The 21,594-nt window shown below is 44.8% G+C and overlaps 1 protein-coding gene across 3 annotated transcripts in view; it reads left to right on the top strand.

Annotated features, from left to right (window-relative positions):
• LOC140496411 (uncharacterized) overlaps nt 1-21,594 on the top strand; it is a 138,177-nt gene that overhangs the window by 55,331 nt on the left and 61,252 nt on the right. For all 3 annotated transcript variants that reach the window (XM_072596112.1, XM_072596122.1, XM_072596103.1), the window contains exons 7-8: nt 4,481-4,630; nt 21,225-21,374. In XM_072596112.1, coding sequence (XP_072452213.1) covers nt 4,481-4,630; nt 21,225-21,374 — 300 coding nt within the window. The remainder of the gene's footprint in view (nt 1-4,480; nt 4,631-21,224; nt 21,375-21,594) is intronic.

The raw sequence follows: 21,594 nt of genomic DNA, 5'->3' as shown, positions 1-21,594 counted from the left end.
ATTTAGCTTCTTGTAATCAGAGCACTGCATCCTCCACCTTGGATATGCTTCCTTTTCTTCCATGTAATGTCCCTCCACTGCTTACATCCTGTCCACTGGCCTTGATCTTCCTGCTCACTCTTCCTTTTTTTCTACTCTGCTGTTCTCATTTGGCTTCGGATGTGTCTAAGTATAATGCTCAGCCTCATCTGTTCTCCAACTAATACATTCCAGTTAATGGTTGACAACCTCAGAGCCTCTGCACATTTCAATATGTTTCTCCTTTCTCAGCAGATGCACTCTCACAGCAGGATCTCATATGCCTCAGAAAATCCTGATGAGATCACATTCAGTTTTCCAAACTCTCAGAATCAGCAGGATGTGTCAGTGAGTCATATACTGAATAATATTCTCCCTCTTCCTCTGAACTTTGTTGAACTTATACTATCCTTAAGTAACATTAACAAAGTTTCAAGGTATGTCTTCAGAGCTTTCAAAATCTCTCCCACCTGTGTTTTCTGCTCCTCAGTGAGGTCTGAGCTGCAATAGAGTTTGGTACATTCTTACTCCAGCGATGATAACAGGGTGGCTCCTCCTATTTGTTCAGACGTTTTATTCAATTCTATAACTTTATCAAGTTTTGCCACCAAGCATGGAAAAAATATTCCAATTCCGTCTCTTTAATTTCCGCACTACAAGAGACTGGAAAATTCACAGTTGTTTTGACTCACCCTGTACTTCAGTGTGATTCAGGCTGTGATTTGAATTCTTCCTTGCTGTCCTTAAACCTGCTGGCTCTCTTACAGCCCTGAAAATCCACACAATTTCAGCTGGCCACTTCTGAAATTGTGTTTCCTGCAATGTGTTTAATCACTGCCACAGACTAAACTGAAAGCAGTTATAGCAAAGATCACCTGACTACGGCAAGCTACCTAGTGCACTATGTGTGTTTCTCCATACATTGCTGGAGATGGACTACACAACTGACTTTGCCAACAATCCCTTGAGAAAATTAAGAAAAACACAGGATGCCATGTTGGTAACTTTGATTAGAATCTGAATTGCTACTTTAAGGAGACGGGAATAATAACCTACAACTGGGAATGTGAAGAGAGACGGAAGCATTAGATTTCCAACTGGGAAGTAGGACTATTAAACTTCCTGTCAGAAAGCAAGCAGAGTCCTAAATTTGCATATATTTATTCACGAGTGAAACGACCTACTTGGAAATCACTGACTGTGACTCAGAAGTTAATATGCAACACAATAAGATGCTAAGTGTAATCCTCAGATTGTGCTTTTTGTGCACTGTATTTCTCATGAATTAATATAGATATTTGAGGACTTTTGAGTAAATCATAAAATCCCCAACTTACCATGGAAAGAAAGTCCACTTGACCATAACCCTAACATCACAGGTATCTTCAGGGTAGCCCAGGGTTCTGAATGCTGTTGGGTTAACAGGATAAATCAGCTATTTCTCTGTTTTCAATCATTGTTCAGTCAGAGTTGAATTAAATTGTGTGATTTTAATATTAGATAAGGGCAGAATCAGATGGTGCTGCTTCCAGTATTGAATAGTTTAGATTAGATTAGATTACTTACAGTGTGGAAACAGGCCCTTCAGCCCAACAAGTCCACACTGCCCCGCCGAAGAGCAACCCACCCATACCCCTACATTTACCCCTTACCTAACACGATGGGCAATTTAGCATGGCCAATTCACCTGACCTGCGCATCTTTGGACTGTGGGAGGAAACCGGAGCACCCGGAGGAAACCCACACAGTCACGGGCAGATCTTGCAAACTCCAAACAGTCAGTCGCCTGAGGCGGAAATTGAACTCGGGTCTCTGGTGCTGTGAGGCAGAAGTGCTAACCACTGTGCCACCGTGCCATGTAGCTTGTTGATACATTGGGATGAAGGTGAACTGGTGGACAGCTTTCAGCAATAGTGGAACTTGTACCCAGTGTGGGGCACTGTCTTCACTGTGTTCACCTGATTTCACCCTTAAATGACTGATAGCCTAGTACTGAGATGATCCTCCTTTTATTCAGGAATCCTCTGGTAGATAAAATAGTTGCTCTGTATCTACTGTAGCATAACCCATCACCATTTTAAACACTTAGATAATTGCTTAATGTGGGGAATGAAAGCCAAGTTTCAGCAGCTGGTTTCATCTAACTCTACTTTTGGTGAATCCAAAGTCAGTACATCTTTTCTGAGATTTGGTTCCTTATAACTGTTCCTTTGCTGTTGCTGGGTCCAAATTTTGGGGCTCTACTCACACGGATCACAGCAGTTCAAGAAGACAGCCTAGTTTTCTGGACAATTAACAATGGACAGTAAATGCTGATCCAGTGATGCCTACATCCTGCAAGCTAATGAGAAAACTGAATCAGGTATTCATATGGAGTGTGACCAAGGCTCTGTACTACCAAACCATCATTCTTTACTGAAAGAACTGTGGATGCTGTAAATCAAAAAAACAGGAATTGCTGGAAAAGCTCAGCAGGTCTGACAGCATCTGTGGAGACAAATTGGAGAAATCTGAGGGAGGGTCACTTGATCTAAAGCGTTAACTCTGAGTTCTGTCCACGGATTCGGCCAGACCTGCTGAGATGTTCCAGCAATTCCTCTTTTTGTTTCATCATTTCCTTATTTTTGAATTGTAATCCCTCTAGGAAAAAAGTTAACATTCCTTTTAGATTTCTTATAGTGTGAACTAGCCTTTGGTGATGTGGGTTACCTAGAAACTGAAAGTTCTTTGCACCTCCTGATTTCCTAATCTCTCAATGTATTTTTTAAAAAACCTTATTCGTCTTTCTCAGATACAAAGTCAATGATTTTGCACTTGGCCACATCAAACTACATCTATCATGGATTTGCTTATTCGCTTTTCCCATTGTAATTTTATGCTCCCACCAAACAACTTTATATCTTCTAACTTAGTGTCATCTGGAAATTTGAATCTATAACTCTACTGTTTTCTCCGAGTTATTAACATGTTATTAACAGCCCCAGTACAGAACCCAGACGGTGCCAGTAATTCCACAGATTGGAATCTATCTCTGATTGCTAACCCATGTCACAGGATTACCTCCTGCTCTCTCCTCTCTTATTTACAAACTTTGCAAATAATTCCCTATGCAGAGCCTTATCAAGTTCTTCTAGAAGTCCATATAGATAATGTCCACATACATTTCCCTATCCAGCATGCTACTGACCTCCTCAAAAAAATCTTTGGCAGCCTGTCCTCCATGTCAACTCATTGTGATCATGATACCAGATATGAATTTACCTATAATTACCTGCTTTCTCCTGTGCCGTCTTACATATGGAGGTGATATGCATAATTTTCTGAACAAAAGGCACAGTTCCTGAATTTTGAAACATTTTCACTAATGTGTCTGAAATTTCTTTGCCTATTTCTGCTTTTTATTGGGGTGGAACCCGAACACCTTTCTATTTGAATTGTACTCAATTGATTAAGTTATTGCCTTTACTTATGTTCAGGTTCTTTTAAGCAGCCACTGCCCTTTAAATCCTGTCTCCCTCTGCCACCCGACTAGCTGGTGAGTGCCTGATCAGAAGTACTTCCTATGTTTGGAGCCTGGACAAAAGAGGCTGAACTGAATTTTTGGCAGAGTCGTGATCTCTACTTCAGGCCGCAACACTCAGTCTACCTCCCATCAGACTAAACTACTGAGGGAATGAAAGGTCCTGAGTGATAAACTAATCCCTCATCTTTATAACCAGCCCTCCTGATGAGTGAGAGAGGATATAGATAATAACATAATGGGGGAACCTGACCACATTTCCATCCCTTTAAATTTAAAATGCACATATCAGGAGACGGGCTGTAGAAGGCAGGACTATTAGCAGTGCTAGTGCTGTGACTTAGATTCAGCAGAAAATAAAGAAGGGAACTGAACTGTGAGATTCCTGGCAGTTGATCTGAAGCTGCAGCTCCTGCTCACCAAGGTAGGGGGCTCTTTCAGTACTTCTTCGGGGACATCAAAAGCCTTGCAGTTTTCTTCTCCACAATCTTCCCACCTCCACATTCATATCAGAGCCTTTTGTTAATTAATGGTTTTCATGTGACATTTTGAATAATTCTCAGCAAAGTGAACGCCAAACATTTTAAGCTTTTGCACTGTGAATTGAAATGTATCTCAAAAGATGAGTGTTTTGATGGCATACTTTTCAAGGACTTTATCAGGAGCCAATTCAAGTCTCAGGGAAGTCCTTAAATGAGCTGAAACAGTGGCCAACAAATGCTGGTAAACACTGCTTGAGTTACTCCATCTTGCAGTTGCTTTTTATAGACTGTTGTTCATCATGCATTTACATCATCGCAGTTCTTGCATTCCATTCTGAAGTGCGTGTGAAAGGAAAATATTTTAACCCATTAATGCCAATAACATTTGAGAAAGTGGTAGCTTTTTGATTAAGCAGAATGTTTGGATTTTTTTCACATTATTATTCAAATTTTCTTTCAGTTCCTCAGTCTCCAACAGTTGTTCCTCAGGAACCAAACACAGCAACAAGTACAACAATAACAGTCTACTGGACAGTAGGAGAGGAAGATGTTATTGATTATTTCCAAGTGTACTATATGGATGAGTCAGAAGGCAACAGACAGCAAAGTGGTAAGAACTTAATATCAAACAGTCTACACTTGTTTTATGTCATGATATCATGCTTTATGTCAAGGTATCACTGAGCTGCAAAAATATAGTAAATAATAACCAGTAAGTAATCAAATTATCATTAATGGTACATTCCTATAATTGATGAAAAAAAACTCTAATTCAAGTTTAGTGACTTGATATAAATTGTTTCAGGTATTTATCCATCTCATCTAATCAGAAACTCACAAAAATAGGACTCAATGCTGAGAAATAATTCCTCTTGCTATTAATAGTGGAATAGTTTCCTGCAAAAGCAAACTATTGCAGATGGTGGAAATAGAAACAAACAAACACGGAGAATGTTGGAGAAACTCAGCATGTCTGGCAGCATCTGTGGAGAGAAACTGAGTTAACCTTTTGAATCCAGTATGATTCTTCTTCAGAAATGAAAGGCGTTGGATGATGAGTGGTTACCTGTATTTACTCTTTCTAGTCAAATACATTTTGTTGGAACATGTCAGATTTATGGTTCAGCTACAAATATACAATGCTAGGGATTATTCCCATTTGACTCCTATGCAGTACTTATGAAATAATGTTAAGTAGAAAGCAAACCATTTAGTAGAGTTATTTGATTTTATTGTCTGTTGAACTGATCTTTTTTTTAATGTTGATGTTCAGAAACAAAAGGAATTTAAATTATGTGAAAAGAGTTAATACATCTGAAGCTTTCACCTCTACTTGTTCTCCTTTCCCATTCCTTGTGTACAGATCCTGAGTTTCTCAATAGAAACTGGATGGTCCAATTTATCCATTCATGTCCCGAAGAAGAATCTCACCAAAAACATTCATTTCTCTCTATCTATTAGTTACTGATTAGCACCATGCTGTAACTTTCCAGATGTTTTTAAAATCTACAACACTCATGATTTTCTTTATTCTCTTCTTATTACAGACAAGTGTACAATATAGTAATTAGATGTACAGATGAGAATTATCTTTAAACGAGTAAGTTTTATTCGAACAATGGATTTCAAACCTCATTAAAATCACTGAGCAGGTTATAGTTGGTCATAACTGTTAAAAATTCAGAACATCGTTACACAGCACAAGAACAATTTAAAACAATCTTGTTACAAATAGCAGAAAAAAGATTCAACCTTACAGAAACCCAATCTCTAGTGAAAGGTTATCTCTGTCTCACACAGCCTGAAACTGACATGTCTGTAATCAATTTGTTTTAGGCAAATTTCTGCAGTTACCTAATGTTATTTTCTTTGGTCAATGTCTCTTCCTGAGACCCTTAAGTTGCTCACTCAGCTCACGTACGTATCAGACATGGGTTCCTTAAACTAGTGTCTTCAATATCCTTCACCGTGTGGGCGGCACTGTGGCACAGTGGTTAGCACTGCTGCCTCACAGCGCCAGAGACCCGGGTTCAATTACCGCCTCAGGCGACTGACTGTGTGGAGTTTGTATGTTCTCCCCGTGTCTGCGTGGGTTTCCTCCGGGTGCTCCGGTTTCCTCCCACAGTCCAAAGATGTGCAGGTCAGGTGAATTGGCCATGCTAAATTGCCCGTAGTGTTAGGTAAGGTGTAGATGTAGATGTAGGGGTATGGGTGGGTTACGCTTCGGCGGGGCGGTGTGGACTTGTTGGGCCGAAGGGCCTGTTTCCACACTGTAAGTAATCTAATCTAATCAGTCTTTCCTCTCTAACACCCCATAGCCCTTATTTCTGGCATTATCTTCTGAACAACTCAGGTCTTTTCTTTCCCTAGCACTGACTGCCCGAGATGCTAATAACAGCACCTCCATTGTTAAGGGCCTTCACCATTTGACCAAACCTATTTATGTTTGAATGAACCTCATTCTGGTACTCTATCTGTCTGGATTATAAATCTCAAGTCAGCAAATCTATTAGCAATTATCTTCCCGGGAACTTGCTAGTCATTTATCTAAAGTTGCATAACTTTTTAGAAACGCTGTGTTTAGCTCACTGTTTAAAAATGACTTTCTGAAGTCTTGAAGAAAAGGTCATATCCTCACAGAACTGAAAATTTCAATTCAATCTTCCTGCACCTTAGAAATAAAATTATCAAAGAACAACACTGGGTGGCATGGTTGCTCAATGGTTAGCACTGCTGCCTCGCAGCTCCAGGCACGCAGGTTCGATTCCAGCCTCGGGCGACTGTCTGTGTGGAGTTTGCACATTCTCCCCGTGTCTGTGTGGGTTTCCTCTGGGTGCTCCAGTTTCCTCCCACAGTCCAAAGATGTGCAGGTCTGGTGAATTGGCCATGCTGAATTGCCCAAGGTGATAGGTCTATTAGTAGGGAGTAGGGGAATGGGTCTGGGTGGGTTGCTGTTTGGACGGTTGGTGTGGACTTGTGTTGGGCCAAAGAGCCTGCTTCTGCACTGTAAGGAATCTAATCAAAACAACATTACGTTACGAACCTTCAGTACACTTCCCTGCAGAAAGTATGTAAAGCTATCTTTAAGAGGCTATTTCTCTTCTACAATCACCTCAGCACTATTTCTTTTAGTTATATATTGTTTTATTACAATACTAATGTTATATTTACTTTCAATACATTGGCTTATCACAACAAAATCATTTTGATCATGGCATTCAGTTTTCTTCACATTTGCTCTGGATAATGTATCCGCTGTTACATTGTCTCTCCCTGCACTGTGAATGGTTGTAAAATTGTATGGCTGTAGCATTAAACTCCAACTCCAATCTCAAATTTTAGTTAAGAAGTTCTACAAGGAAAGTGAGAAGATTATAATCTATATAACGGTTTTGGCAGTGTTGTTTGATATGTACGTTTTAAGTATTGTAGAGACAATACCAAAGTCAAAGTCTTTTTATTACACAGTTGAATATTTCGGATGCCAAGTATTCAACATACATAAAAAATAACTGATTAATTGATTCCCATCTCATACTTCCCTAATACCACTGCAGCAACACTGACTTAATGGCACCAAGAGTCAATTTAAATGGCTTAGTATGATTCTGTGCTATTAAAACTGGTGCAGTAATTCGGACAGCTTTCAAGCTATCCAAGTCACTGTCACATTCCTTTGCCTTTCAACTTTTTCACTTTTTTTCAAAGAAACGTCTCAAAGGAGCCACCACACTGATGAAATTCAGAGCAAACTCTCAAGAGAATCTATTCATGGCGATATACCATAAAATGTCTCATTTTGTTTCAGGCACAAGAAAATCCTAACTAACCTGTAATATTGCTCCTCCAGGTTCTACTTGGCCTTATCCCGCAATATGGCCCAAATGAGTTAAATTGTGCTTTAGAAAATCTACTTTTTGCCAACTTTATGACCAAATTAGTCTTCTGCAACTGATTAGCTCAAGTGTTACAAATGTTTCTTCCACATTTGGCTGAATATACAGAAATAATTGATTAAATACGAAAGAGAAATCAAGGGATCTTGATGCTTATCCACATATCCCTGAAGGTAGCAGGTCAGGTTAATATGGTGTTTAAAAGCATACAGGACACTTGCCTTTATCAGTTGTGACATAGATTATAAGAGTGGAGAGGTTATGTTGGAACTGTACATAATTACAACATTTAGAAAACACTTAGATAAGAACATGAATAGGAAAGGTTTGGAAGGATATGGGCCAGGAGCAGTCAGATGGGACTAGTTTAGTTTGGTAGTATGTTTGGCATGACCTGATTGGACTAAAGGGTCTGTTTCTATTCTGTATGACTCTATGTCTCTATAGCTTTGGTTAGACCACAGCTGTAGTACTGATCTCCACAATATAGGAAGGATGTGATTGTATTGAAAGGAGGCAGTGAAGATTCACCAGAATGTTGCCTGGGATAGTGTAATTTAGCTATGAAGAGAGGCTGGATAAGCTTTACTTGTTTTCTTTCGAGCAGAGAACGCTGAAGGGAAACTTATTGAGGTGTATAAGATTGACAGGTATGGAGCAGCTGTTCCCTTTAGTTGAAGAGTGAAAAATGAGGGAGCATAATTGTAAGCTTAAAGGCAGGAGGTTTAAACAGGATTTGACGAAAATAGTTTTCATTCAGAAGGTGTGGGAAATCTGGAATGCACTGCTGGGAGGGTAGTTGAGGCAGGAAACCTTATAACCTTTAAAAAGTACTTGGATGAGCACTTGAGATGACATAACATTCAAGGCTATGGGAAGAAGATGGGACTAGTGTGGATCTGAAGTAGTTTCCTTGTTGGTGCAGATTTGGTGGATTGAAGGGCCTCCTTTGTACTATACAATTCTATGATTCTAGGTGCATAATCCTTCAATGACCTTGGTTAATCGCTGAAAAGCTGCTGGTGGCATTTTACCTTTCAAATGCCATGAATTTAACTTGAATGTCAACAACAATCAAAGTCATTTTGATATTCCCATTTCATGTACTTCATTGCACTCCAGTTTCTATACTCAATGTCTCCATAAGAATCTTGGTATCAGCACGGATGTCACCATTGTCAAAGACTGTCATCCTTGGCTGTCCGAAGGTGGTACTGGCAGATTGGATGTGATGTTCAGTCTTTGCATCAATGTCAGTCTTGAATGAGAGAGAGCTTCCCAAATAGCAAAAATATTCCATATTTGGGAGGATTTCTCTACTGATCTTGATGGATGGGCTAGACCTTGATCTGGGACATGTTGGTAAAGGATTTCGTTCACATTGAGGTTGAGGCTGAGACTAGTTCTTCAGTATTTTCTCACAAAGGCATTAGGTGAGGCTTGAAGTTTCTCTTCCAAGAGATCAGAGATGATGTTGTCTTCTGCATACTGAAGATCCACAAGTAAGATCAATATCTTTTTTTTCTTGGATTTCAACCTGGTGAGATTGAAAAGTTTCTATAGATGGGCAGAAAAATGTCCACACGTCTAAGAAACTTGTTCTTTACAAGATGAAGAATGGTGGCAATGAATATGGAGAAAAGGTGGGGACGATGGCACATCCCTGCTTGACCTCAAAGGATTCTGTCATAATATCCTCAGTGAGGACCATGGTTGACATCTTGTCATGGAAGAGACAGAGAATGCTGATGAATTTCACTGGACAGCCAACCTCTGACAGGGTCTGCCAAAGCACATCCCGACTGACGGAGTTAAAAGCCCTGGTCAAGTCAGTGAAGACCATGTAGCGTGGTTGGTGTTGTCCCTGGCATTTCTCTTGGGGTTGTTGAACAGTGAAAATCATATCAATAATTACATAATTTGGTCAGATGTTACATGGGTTTTCATGAAGGATTTCCTCTGAGACTGAGAGAAGGGACCTAGCAAGGACTTGGGTGATGATCTTCCCAGAGTTGGAGTGTGTGGAATTTCCTCAGGAGTTGCCAGTGTCCACTCGGTCTACTTTCTTGAAGACAATGGTAATAGTAGGGATTTCCTCTTTGTCCCAGATTTTCAAGAATGGTTGATGGAGATGACTGGAAAGCTATGCTCCTCCAAGTTTGAAAATCTCTGCTGGAATCCCAACTAATCCTGTGACTTCTCCATTTTTTGGGGTCTAATGGTGGCTTCAACATCTGCCAAACTAGGTGGGAATCAAGATCATGTTTGATGGGAAACAGGGGGATTTCCTCAAACACGTCTTCATGGACAATTATATTGGCTAAATTGAACATAAGTTTTTTTTGGTTATTATGCAGGTCAGTCACTGAACATATTTACAAGAGGCCGTCAATGCACTTTGAACAAAGAACATGAAAGTTTATCACATAAAAGAGTAAAGCACAAACCATGTTACTCTATAATGGATATAATAAGTACTAAAAGATAATCAGGAAGGCTAATGGAATGGTCAACCTTATTTCAAGGTGGTTAGTGTTTAAGAGTAGGGAAGCCTTACTGGAATTGTTCAAGCTGAAAAATGTGTTGCTGGAAAAGTGCAGCAGGTCAGGCAGCATCCAAGGAGCAGGAGAATCAACGTTTCAGGCATAAGCCCTTCTTCAGGAATGAGGAAGGTGTGCCAAGCAGGCGAAGATAAAAGGTAGGGAGGAGGGACTTGGGGGAGGGGCGTTGGGAATGCGATAGGTGGAAGGAGGTTAAGGTGAGGGTGATAGGTCGGAGACGGGGTGGGGGCGGAGAGGTCGGGAAGAAGATTGCAGGTCAAGAAGGCGGTGCTGAGTCTGAGGGTTGGGACTGAGATAAGGTGGGGGGAGGGGAAATGAGGAAGCTGGAGAAATCTGCATTCATCCCTCGTGGTTGGAGGGTTCCTAGGCGGAAGATGAGGCACTCTTCCTCCAGGCGTCGTGTTGCCATGGTCTGGCGAAGGAGGAGGCCAAGGACCTGCATGTCCTTGGCGGAGTGGGAGGGGGAGTTAAAGTGTTCAGCCACGGTGCGGTTGGGTTGGTTGGTGCGGGTAGCCCAGAGGTGTTTTCTGAAACATTCCACAACTAGGCGACCTGTCTCCCCAATGTAGAGGAGGCCACATCGGGTGCAGCGGATGCAGTAAATGATGTGTGTGGAGATGCAGATGAATTTGTGATGTATATGGAAGGATCCCTTGGGGCCTTGGAGGGAAGTAAGGGGGGAAGTGTGGGCGCAAGTTTTGCATTTCTTGCGGTTGCACGGGAAGGTGCCGGGAGTGGAGGTTGGGTTGGTGGGGGGGTGTGGACCTGATGAGGGAGTTGCGGAGAGAGTGGTCTTTCCGGAATGCTGAATGGGTAGGGGAGGGAAATATATCCTTGGTGGTGGGGTCTGTTTGGAGGTGGCGGAAATGATGAAGGATGATATGATGTATCTGGAGGTTGGTGGGGTGCTAGGTGAGGACCAGTGCGGTTCTGTCCTGGTGGCAATTGGAGGGGCGGGGTTCAAGGGTGGAGGAGTGGGAAGTGGAGGAGATGCGGTGGACAGCATCATCAACCACATCTGAGGGGAAATAGTGGTCTTTGAAGAAGGAGGCCATCTGCGTTGTTCGGTATTGGAATTGGTCCACCTGGGAGCAGATGCGGCGGAGGCGAAGTAATTGGGAATATGGGATGGCATTTTTACAGGGGGCAGGGTGGGAGGAGATGTAATCGAGGTAGCTGTGAGAGTCGGTCGGTTTATAGTAAATGTCCGTGTTGAGTCGGTCGCCCGAGATAGAAATGGAGAGTCTAGGAAGGGAAGGGAGGAGTCTGAGACGGTCCAGGTAAATTTGAGGTCGGGTGGAAGGTGTTAGTAAAGTGGATGAACTGTTCAACCTCCTCGTGGGAGCACGAGGTAGCGCCGATACAGTCATCGATGAAGCGGAGGAAAAGGTGGGGGTTGGTGCCAGTGTAGCTGCGGAAGATGGACTGTTCCACATATCCGACACAGAGGCAGGCATAGCTGGGGCCCATGTGGGTGCCCATGGCTACTCCTTTGGTTTGGAGGAAGTGGGAGGATTGGAAAGAGAAGTTGTTCAGAGTGAAGACCCAGTTCAGTCAATCGCAGGAGGGTGTCAGTGGAAGGGTACTGGTTGGTTCAGCTGGAAAGGAAGAAGCGAAGGGCTTTGAAGCCTTCGTGATGGGTGATGGAGGTGTACAGGGACTGGATGTCCATGGTGAAGATAAGGCGTTGGGGACCGGGGAAGCGAAAATCATGGAGGAGGTGGAAGGCGTGGGTGGTGTCCCGAATGTAGGTGGGGAGTTCTTGGACTAAGGGGGACAGGACTGTGTCGAGGTATGCAGAAATGAGTTCAGTGGGGCAGGAGCAGGCTGAGACAATGGGTCGGCCGGGGCAGTCAGGTTTGTGGATTTTGGGCAGGAGGTAGAAACAGGCGGTGCGGGGTTGTGGGACTATGAGTTTGGAGGCGGTGGATGGGAGATCCCCTGAGGTGATGAGGTTATGGATGGTCTGGGAGATGATGGTTTGGTGGTGGGGTCATGGTCAAGGGGGCAGTAGGAGGAGGTGTCTGCAAGCTGGCATTTAGCCTCAGCAATGTAAAAATAGGTGCGCCAAACTACCACCGCGCCTCCCTTGTCTGTCAGTTTGATACTGAGGTTGGGGTTGGAGCGGTGAGAGTGGAGGGCTGCATGTTGCGAGGGTGAGAGGTTGGAGTGGGTAAGAGAGGTGGACAGGTTGAGGTGGTCAATGTCATGGCGGCAGTTGGCTATGAAGAGATCAAGGGCGGGTAAGAGGTGAGCATGGGGTGTCCAGGTGGATGGGGTGTGTTCGAGGCGGGAGAAGGGGTCGTCAGAGGGTGGGCGAGAATCCTGGTTGAAGAGGTAGGCGCGGAGGCGAAGGCGGCGGAAGAATTGTTCGATGTCTCGCTGCGTGTTGATCTGGGAGCGTAGGGGAATGAAGGTGAGGCCTCTGCTGAGGACTGATCTTTCATCCTCAGAGAGGGTTGGTCTGGAGGGATGGTGAAAATTCGGCAGGGCTGGGAGCTCGGACCTGGTGTGGGGCTGGAGCTGGGAGTGAGGGCGGCGGTTAGGCATGGGGGCGGAGTTAAGCGTGTGGGTGGAGTTGGGCGTGGGGGCAGGGATGGGTGTGGGGGCGGAGATCAGCGTGGGGCGGGGTTAGGCATGGGTCCCTTGAACCCCGTCCCTCCAATCGCCACCAGGACAGAACCCCACTGGTCCTCACCTACCACCCCACCAACCTCCAGATACATCTTATCATCCTTCGTCATTTCCACCACCTCCAAACAGACCCCACCACCAAGGATATATTTCCCTCCCCTCCCCTATCAGTGTTCCGGAAAGACCACTCCCTCCGCGACTCCATCAGGTCCACACCCCCCACCAACCCAACCTCCACTCCCGGCACCTTTCCCTACAACCGCAAGAAATGCAAAACTTGCGCCCACACCTCCCCCCTTACTTCCCTCCAAGGCCCCAAGGGATCCTTCCAGATCCATGACAAATTCACCTGCACCTCCACACACACCATTTACTGCATCTGCTGCACCCGATGTGGCCTCCTCTACATCGGGGAGACAGGCCGCCTACTTGTGGAATGTTTCAGAGAACACCTCTGGGACACCCTCACCAATCAACCCAACCGCCCCGTGGCGGAACACTTTATCTCCCCCTCCCACTCCGCCAAGGACATGCAGGTCCTTGGCCTTCTCCTTCGCCAGACCATGGCAACACGATGCCTTGAGGAAGAGCGCCTCATCTTCCGCCTAGGAACCCTCCAACCACAAGGGATGAATGCAGATTTCTCCAGCTTCCTCATTTCCCCTCCCCCCACCTTATCTCAGTCCCACCCATCGGACTCAGCACCGCCTTCTTGACCTGCAATCTTCTTCCTGACCTCTCCTCCCCACCCCCTCTCCAGCCTATCACCCTCACCTTGACCTCCTTCCACCTATCGCATTCCCAACGCCCATCCCCCACGTCCCTCCTCCCTACCTTTTATCTTAGCCTGCTTGGCACACCTTCCTCATTCCTGAAGAAGGGCTTATGCCCGAAACGTTGATTCTCCTGCTCCTTGGATGCTGCCTGACCTGCTGCACTTTTCCAGCAACACATTTTTCGGCTCTGATCTCCAGCATCTGCAGTCCTCACTTTCTCCTGGAATTGTACAAGGTGCTGTAAGACTACATCTGGAGTTTTGGTTCTCTAGTGTAAGGAAAGTTAAATAATTCCACAGAGGCTGGTATCCCGTCACCAAGTCACCCTTTATTTACACTTGCATTATACTTGACCATGATCTGACTTCCTCAGAGTGAACAGAACCTCAGACACTCCTGTTTTCTCTGTCAGCCAGGGCTCCCTGATTGGACCAGGCTAACATTCCCGATAAGGGAACTCATATTCTATGAGGTCCACCTGGCTGACCTCATTACAATCACTACATTCCTCCCCTCAAAGTCTGGGGACGTAGGCCTGTTCTTCCTCTTGTAGCCTCTCCTTGGGTGTTTTCTCACTTGGTCCGGTTTCTCCTACTCAACCTTAGATTCAGGAGACGTATAGCAGACCATACACTCAGAAGATATTCATCCTCTTCTTCAGTCGATAATGGCGTCGAGGCTGTGACATCTGCTGTGTCTCTTTCAGATTCTGACGTTTCTTCAACACTAGATGAAGGGGGGAATCCATGGGTTTTGACAGCTTTTCTAGCTGTTCTGAGGGGCTGGGCATGTTTTGCTCCTGCCCCATTCATGACTTGCAGCTTTCATGTGGTCCACATACTTGTTCAGAAACTTCTCACCTACCTGAATTTCATATATTTCAGGACCTGATCTCGCGTCGACCATACCTCTTACCCATACAGGACCATTTCTGTGGTTTTGGCACCAAACTCTGTCCCCGAAAGTAATCTGTCTCTCCCACTTAAAGTAGTCTTGACTCAGGCATTGATGTTCCTGATGCCATTTCACCCAACACCCCGCCAAGGTCTGGGAAGATCAGATGTAGCCTGGTGCACAGTCCTCTCGCTAGAGTTATCCTGTAGTTATATGAGGAGTGTTTTTATTATCAAATAGGAATCTGGACAGCTTGGTATTGAGTGAAGCTGTAGGCTGTATCTTTAAGCCTGCCTTCAAAGTTTGTACTGCTCCTTTTTGCCAGGTCATTGGATGATGGATGGTATGGAGCTGTCCTTACATGCTGAATGCCATTCAACTTTAGGAAATACTTGAATTCCCTGCTCGTAAACGATGGCCCATTGTCTGTGACCAACACTTCCAGAAGCCTGTGGATTGCAAAAGATTCCCATAGTTTTTCTATCACCATCCCTATGTTTGACAAATGAACTTAATGCATGTGCAGCCACTTTGAGTGGATATCGACAGTGATTAAGAACATTGAGCCCATGAAAGGACCTGCATAGTTGACATGTAATTGAGTCCAGTATTTACTCTGCCATTCGCACAAATGTTGGCAAGCTGCTGGCAGTAATTTTGTCCTCATTGGCACTCTGGGCACTGCCCCACCCAGCTGCCATGCCAGCATCTAATCCTAGCCTCTAGACATAACTTCTTGCCAACATCTTCATTTTGGATGACTGTAGTGGAATTCAGTCCAGGACCTTTACCCAGGACAATCACTCTTGCTCCCCATAGTAAAACACCATTATCTACAGTGATCTGGTCTCTCCACGTCCAGAATGGTTTCAGTTCTGGTTGTGATGGTTCTTTTGCTCCCCTATTAGCACCAGATGTTTCAGTTTTTCCAGAAGCAGATCTTATTGCATCCACAGTCTGATATTGTCAGCGATGATTGCAAGGCTGTCCAGAAAGTTTTAAAACCAGAATGGACTCTTCCAGTGGTGACACCACTTGTGGTGGATCTGCCAATGGGAGGCACTGGATGCATTCACATTTGCTACTTGGCCTCCTGGACTGTGTTCCATTTTGTAATGGTACACAGAGAGTGAGAGCCCACTGCCTGAATTTGACCTGAAGCTACGGGTGGCACAGCCTTGTCCTCTTTAAGTAGCCCTGATAGGGGTTTGTGGCCTGCTGCTGTTACAAATGTACGTCCATAAAGAAATTTCCTCACACCAAAGATGACCACTAAGCCTTCCTTCTCTGAGTGTATTTGCACTCTGCATCAGCCAAAGTCTGGGAAGCATATTCTATTGGGTATTCCTTTCCATTGGGCTGTCTGTGAGCCAACACTACCCTGATACCATATGGGGAAACATTGCATGTAAGCAGCAGATTTTGCTTGGGATCATATTGTACAAACATCTTAGACAATGATAGTTGCTTCTTCACTTCCCTAAAAGCCACATCTTGGCTATGAGACCATTTCCAAGGCTGACCTTTTCTCAATGGCAGATGTAAGAGTACCAGGAAGGAGGCCAAGTTACGTTTAAACTTTCCAAGGAATAATTCACCAATCTAGTGAAAGACCTAAGCTCTGGTATAGAAATGGGAGCCAGGGCACCTTTGATCACCCTCACTTTATCTTCCAACAGGTGTAACCCAGACTTTTCAACTCCATAGCCCAAGAAAGACACTTGTGGTGACTGGAATGCACATTTTTCCCTTGTAACGCGTATCACCACCTTCGAGAAATGCCTAAGGACTATCTCCATGTTCTCTAAGTGCACTTCATTGATGAATGGCAATCTAGGGTAGCCCTTGTAAAATGTTCTCCATCATCCACTGAAAAATGGCACAGGCTGATAATATCCCAAATGGCAGTCTCATAGATTGGTGCAACCCCTTATGGGTTTTAGTTATAGCATACTTCTGGGAATCCTCATCTAACCACAATTGCAGGTATGCATGGCTCATGTATAGCTTTGTGAAGGACAGCACCCGTGCCACTTTACGTATAAATCCTCTATGTGATAAATCTGGTATTTATCCAGCTGGGAGAAGTGGTTTACTGTTTGCTTAAACTCCTCACAAAGGCAAACCAACCCATTGGGTTTCACACTCAGTACAACTGGTGTTGCCTATTCTGTAAACTGTATTGGTTTGATGATTCCTTCACTTTCCAGTCACCTAATTTCTGCTTCTATGTTTTTGCACATAAGGCAAGTGGCAATGGGTGGACCTTGCAGAATCATAGAATTGCTTCCTGGTCAATATGGATGTGGCCTTGGCTTCCCTGACAGTCGCTAGACCTTCCTGAAAAGCTTCCGGGTGTTTAATTAGGACTTCACTCAGACAGCCATTTTTTAATTGAATTGGAGACTCTTTCTCAATCAGTTGTGCCCCATCAAGCTTGGGCCTGAGCCTTTTACTGCCATCAGTGGTAACTGGTCCAGATGCTTCTCATATGAGACTGGAACCAAAGTTATACCCTTAATCTGGAAAGGTTCTCCAGCACAGGTTCTCAGTCTTGCCAAGACTTTAGGCAAACTTAAAGGTTGGAGTCCAGAGCACATTTTGTGAAAGGCTAGATCTGTGATCATTGATATAGCCGCGCTGGTATCAATCTCCATTAGAACTGAGTGACCATTTAGCCAGACATTCATTTGATTGGTTCGGATTTGGATGTTGCTAAGCAATTTAACTTTTCCAAACTGTATGTAGGTCAACTTTCCATGGTATGCATTCTCCTGGATACTGGCCCACGGGTTCTCTTGGTCAATGCAGGCCGAGTGGAATTCTTTTAGTCTCTTGAGTCCATATACCAGCAGCAACCCCAATGGCTTGCTGGCCCTGATCCTGAATAAAATGTTAACTATTTGGCTGAGGCTTGGCTTGTTGTGGAGTTTTGCTGTGGGCTGATCTAGAGTCCCTCTGTTCAGGATATGTCCTGAGTGAGGCTATGCAATTGCCTCTACTCAAGTGCTGTTTCCCAAGCTCAGTCAGACTGGTGAAGGTGTCCACTTCCATCAGAATACCTTGTGACTCATATGCTCCACTTGCCACATTTTCCAATGACAAAGCCAGTTGTAGTGCCTGTTTAAAGTACAGTTGGCTTTCAGCTAGTAGGTGCAATTGCATGCCTACATCATTAATATCACATACCAGCATCTCACTAAGGGTTAAACCAAAATCGCGTGCCTCTGCCAATCCTCTTAACCTCATCAAAAATCCCAAAATGTATTCTCCCAATTTTAGAATTGCTGAGTAAACCGATAGCGTCTCAGAATTAGAGGAGTCTTGGGTGTCATAATATTCCTTAACTAAATCCATCAACTCTTGAAACATTTTAGCATTTGGTGCCTCAATGAAAGTTAGGCTCCTAAAATCCCAAAAAGGCCAATGGTCCACAAGCTGTCAGGAGAATTATTTGTTGATTTTTATCTGCCCCAATGCCATTTTCCCTGAAAAATAAGGCATTCTTTCGACATACTGGGCCCAATCTTCGATGGCGGGATCGAACATGCCAGGCTTCCCGAATATTGGCATGATGCCGAAAATGCTAAACCCAATTCAAAGACAATGGTTGCGAGTGGGTTTCTTTAGAAGCATGCTTTTCTCTCATTGCCACTGAAATGACTCCACAGAGGCCAGAATCCTATCACCAAGGCACCCGTTATTCACACATGGCCAGTCCTTGACACTGTTACAGCTTCCTCAGAACCCGCTCTTCGGGGACAGGATGTCTGACACGCCTGTTTTCTTTTATTATTACCCTCACACTACCACGTAACTGCGGTAGTGCTTATTCTTTCCCCAGCTTCCATGTTGTGTGTGTGCAGGTGTGAGACACAGTGAAAGACAAAAGGTGCACAAATCTTTAGTCAGTTTCCACCGCTAGGAAGAAAAGAAAACACCCGAGTGGCCAGTGACAAGCAGTGCCCTTCACAAAGGGCAATGCTGTGTGATCAAACAGTGAAGGGGAGGGCAGGGATTAAATCAAAATAGAGTTGGAGGGGGAAATAATACACTCCCTTCCCTGCAGTGCCCACCTCTCCCTGAACAACTCCAGGGTGTTGGTGGAGACCGCATGCTCCTTTTCCAGAGACATCTGGGCTCTAACAAAACTGCGGAAGAGGGATAGGCAGTTGGCCCTAACGACCCCTCCACGGCCCACTGCCTGGACCTGTTTATTGCCAGTTTGGCCAGGCCCAGGAGTAGACTCACGAGGAGGTCTTCAGACCTGGACAAGCCTGTTTATCTTTTTTTTATTTTTTTCTTCTTCAGGAGCATGCTTTGCTCACATCATCACTGAAAAGCTCCCCAGAGGCCAGTATCCCAGCATCAGGTCACCTTTTATTTATATGTGGAAATTCCTTGGCACTAACCCAGCTCCCTCAGAGCCAGCTCTCAGAGTGTCAGGATGTCTGACACTCCTGTTTTTTTATTGTGAACAAACCTCTGACACTCCCGTTTATTTATTTTTTATTTTTTCTAAGCTCTGACACTTTTTTTTAAAACGCCCACACTACCGCCTAACTGAGGTAGTGCTTATTTTTTCCCCAGCACCCATGGTGTGTGTGTGCAGGTGTGCGACACAGTGAGAGACACAGGGTGTACGAATCTTTATTCAATTTCCACCACCAGGAAGAAAGGAAACACCCGAGTGGCCAGTGACAAGCAGTGCCCTTCTCAAAAGGCAATGATGTGTGATCAAACAGTGAAGGGGAGGGCAGGGATTAAATTAAAATAGAGTTGGAGGGGGAAATAATGCACTCCACTCCCTGCCACGCTCACCTCTCCCTGAACAACTCCAGGGTGTAGGTGGAGACCACGTGCTCCTTCTCCAAGGACACCCGGGCCTTAACGTAACTGCGGAAGAGGGGCAGGCAGTCGGCCCTAACGACCCCCTCCACGGCCCACTGCCTGGACCTGTTTATGGCCAGTTTGGCCAGGCCCAGGAGCAGACTCACGAGGAGGTCTTCAGACCTGGACAAGCCTGTTTTTTTTTATTTTATTTTTCTTTTCCTTACCCCCACACTACCGCCTAACTGCAGTAGTGCTTATTTTTTCCCCAGCACCCATGTTGTGTGTGTGCAGGTGTGAGACACAGTGAGAGACATAAATTGCACGAATCTTTATTCAATTTCCACCACCAGGAAGAAAGGAAACCACCCGAGTGGCCAGTGACAAGCAGCGCCCTGCACAAAAGGGCAATGCTGTGTGATCAAACAGTAAAGGGGAGGGCAGGGATTAAATCAAAATAGAGTTGGAGGGGGAAATAATACACTCCGCTTCCTGCAGTGCCCACCTCTCCCTGAACAACTCCAGGGTGTTGGTGGAGACCGCATGCTCCTTCTCCAAGGACACTCGGGCCTTAACGTCACAACGAAGAGGGGCGGGCAGTCAGCTCTAACGACCCCCTCCACAGCCCGCTGCCTGGACCTGTTTATGGTCAGTTTGGCGAGGCCCAGGAGCACAGTGACGAGGTGGTCTTCAGACCCGGACAAGCCTATTTATTTTTTTTTATTTTTGCTTTTTTTTAGTTTTTCTTTCTTTTTTTCCACCAGGAAGATAGGAAAACACCCGAGTGGCCAGTGACAAGCAGTGCCCTTCACATCAAAGGGCAAAACTGTGTGATAATTCCGTTTTTGTTCCGCAGCACCATGGTGTGTGTGTGCAGGTGTGAGACACCGTGAGAGACACAAAGTGGCACAAATCTTTATTCAATTTCCACCACCAGGAAGATAGGAAAACACCCGAGTGGCCAGTGACAAGCCCTGCCCTTCAAACCACAGGGCAATGCTGTGTGATCAAAACAGTGAAGGGGAGGGTAGGGACTAAATCAAAATAGAGTTGGAGGGGGAAATAATACACTCCACTCCCTGCGGCGCCCACCTCTCCCTGAACAACTCCAGGGTGTTGGTGGACACTGCGTGCTCCTTCTCCAAGGACACCCGGGCCCTAACGTAACCGCGGAAGAGGGGCAGGCAGTCGGCCCTATCGACCCCCTCCACGGCCCGCTGCCTGGACCTGTTTATGGCCAGTTTGGCCAGGCCCAGGAGCAGACTCACGAGGAGGTCTTCAGACCTGGACAAGCCTGTTTATATCTGTCAGCCAGGACTCCCTGATTGAGTTATCAGCCCCAATCAGAGAACTCCTATTCTGTGAGGTCCACCTGGCTGACCTTGTTACATTCACTACAGTACTGATAGGTAAATTAATCTCTGAAAGTTGAATGTCACCTTTTCTTTTAAACTTCTTCATGTGAATGCCTTGTAAACTTGTGTATCAGGGTTGGATAAATTACTGCAGAAATGCAATAAATGGATAATGGCTCGTGTATATACAGTGTGAGAAATTGAGCCACACTAATGAACACCTGAACCTAACAGATCGCCCTGTTTTCTTTTTAAAAGGAAGTGTAACTGAAGAATACAAGATGGCAGTGAAAGAAAGCTACTGTACACTGGACAATCTGGAACCAAACCGATGTTATCTCGTCTGGGTGATGGCAGTGAATTTTGCAGGGTGCAGTTTGCCCAGTGAGAAAGTGACCGTTCGGACTGGTAAGTCAATACCAGTAATAAAACTGAATGAGTTATATCAGGCTTTTGGCCAAGATGTGAAATTTTGCCAGAAGTTCCATCAGATTAACTTCCAAGGCTTTGGCTCCCTCCTCTAGTTCAGCAAATGCTGCTGAGTATCATACCAATCCATCCAGTGGGGTAGAAGGATGAGGATTGGCATTGCTACTTTTGGTTTAAGATCAGGGATTCCAGTCTGAAT

Source organism: Chiloscyllium punctatum, chromosome 2 (genome assembly GCF_047496795.1).
Source record: "Chiloscyllium punctatum isolate Juve2018m chromosome 2, sChiPun1.3, whole genome shotgun sequence".
Classification (NCBI taxonomy): domain Eukaryota; kingdom Metazoa; phylum Chordata; class Chondrichthyes; order Orectolobiformes; family Hemiscylliidae; genus Chiloscyllium; species Chiloscyllium punctatum.
This window is presented reverse-complemented; position numbering and strand designations above follow the sequence as displayed.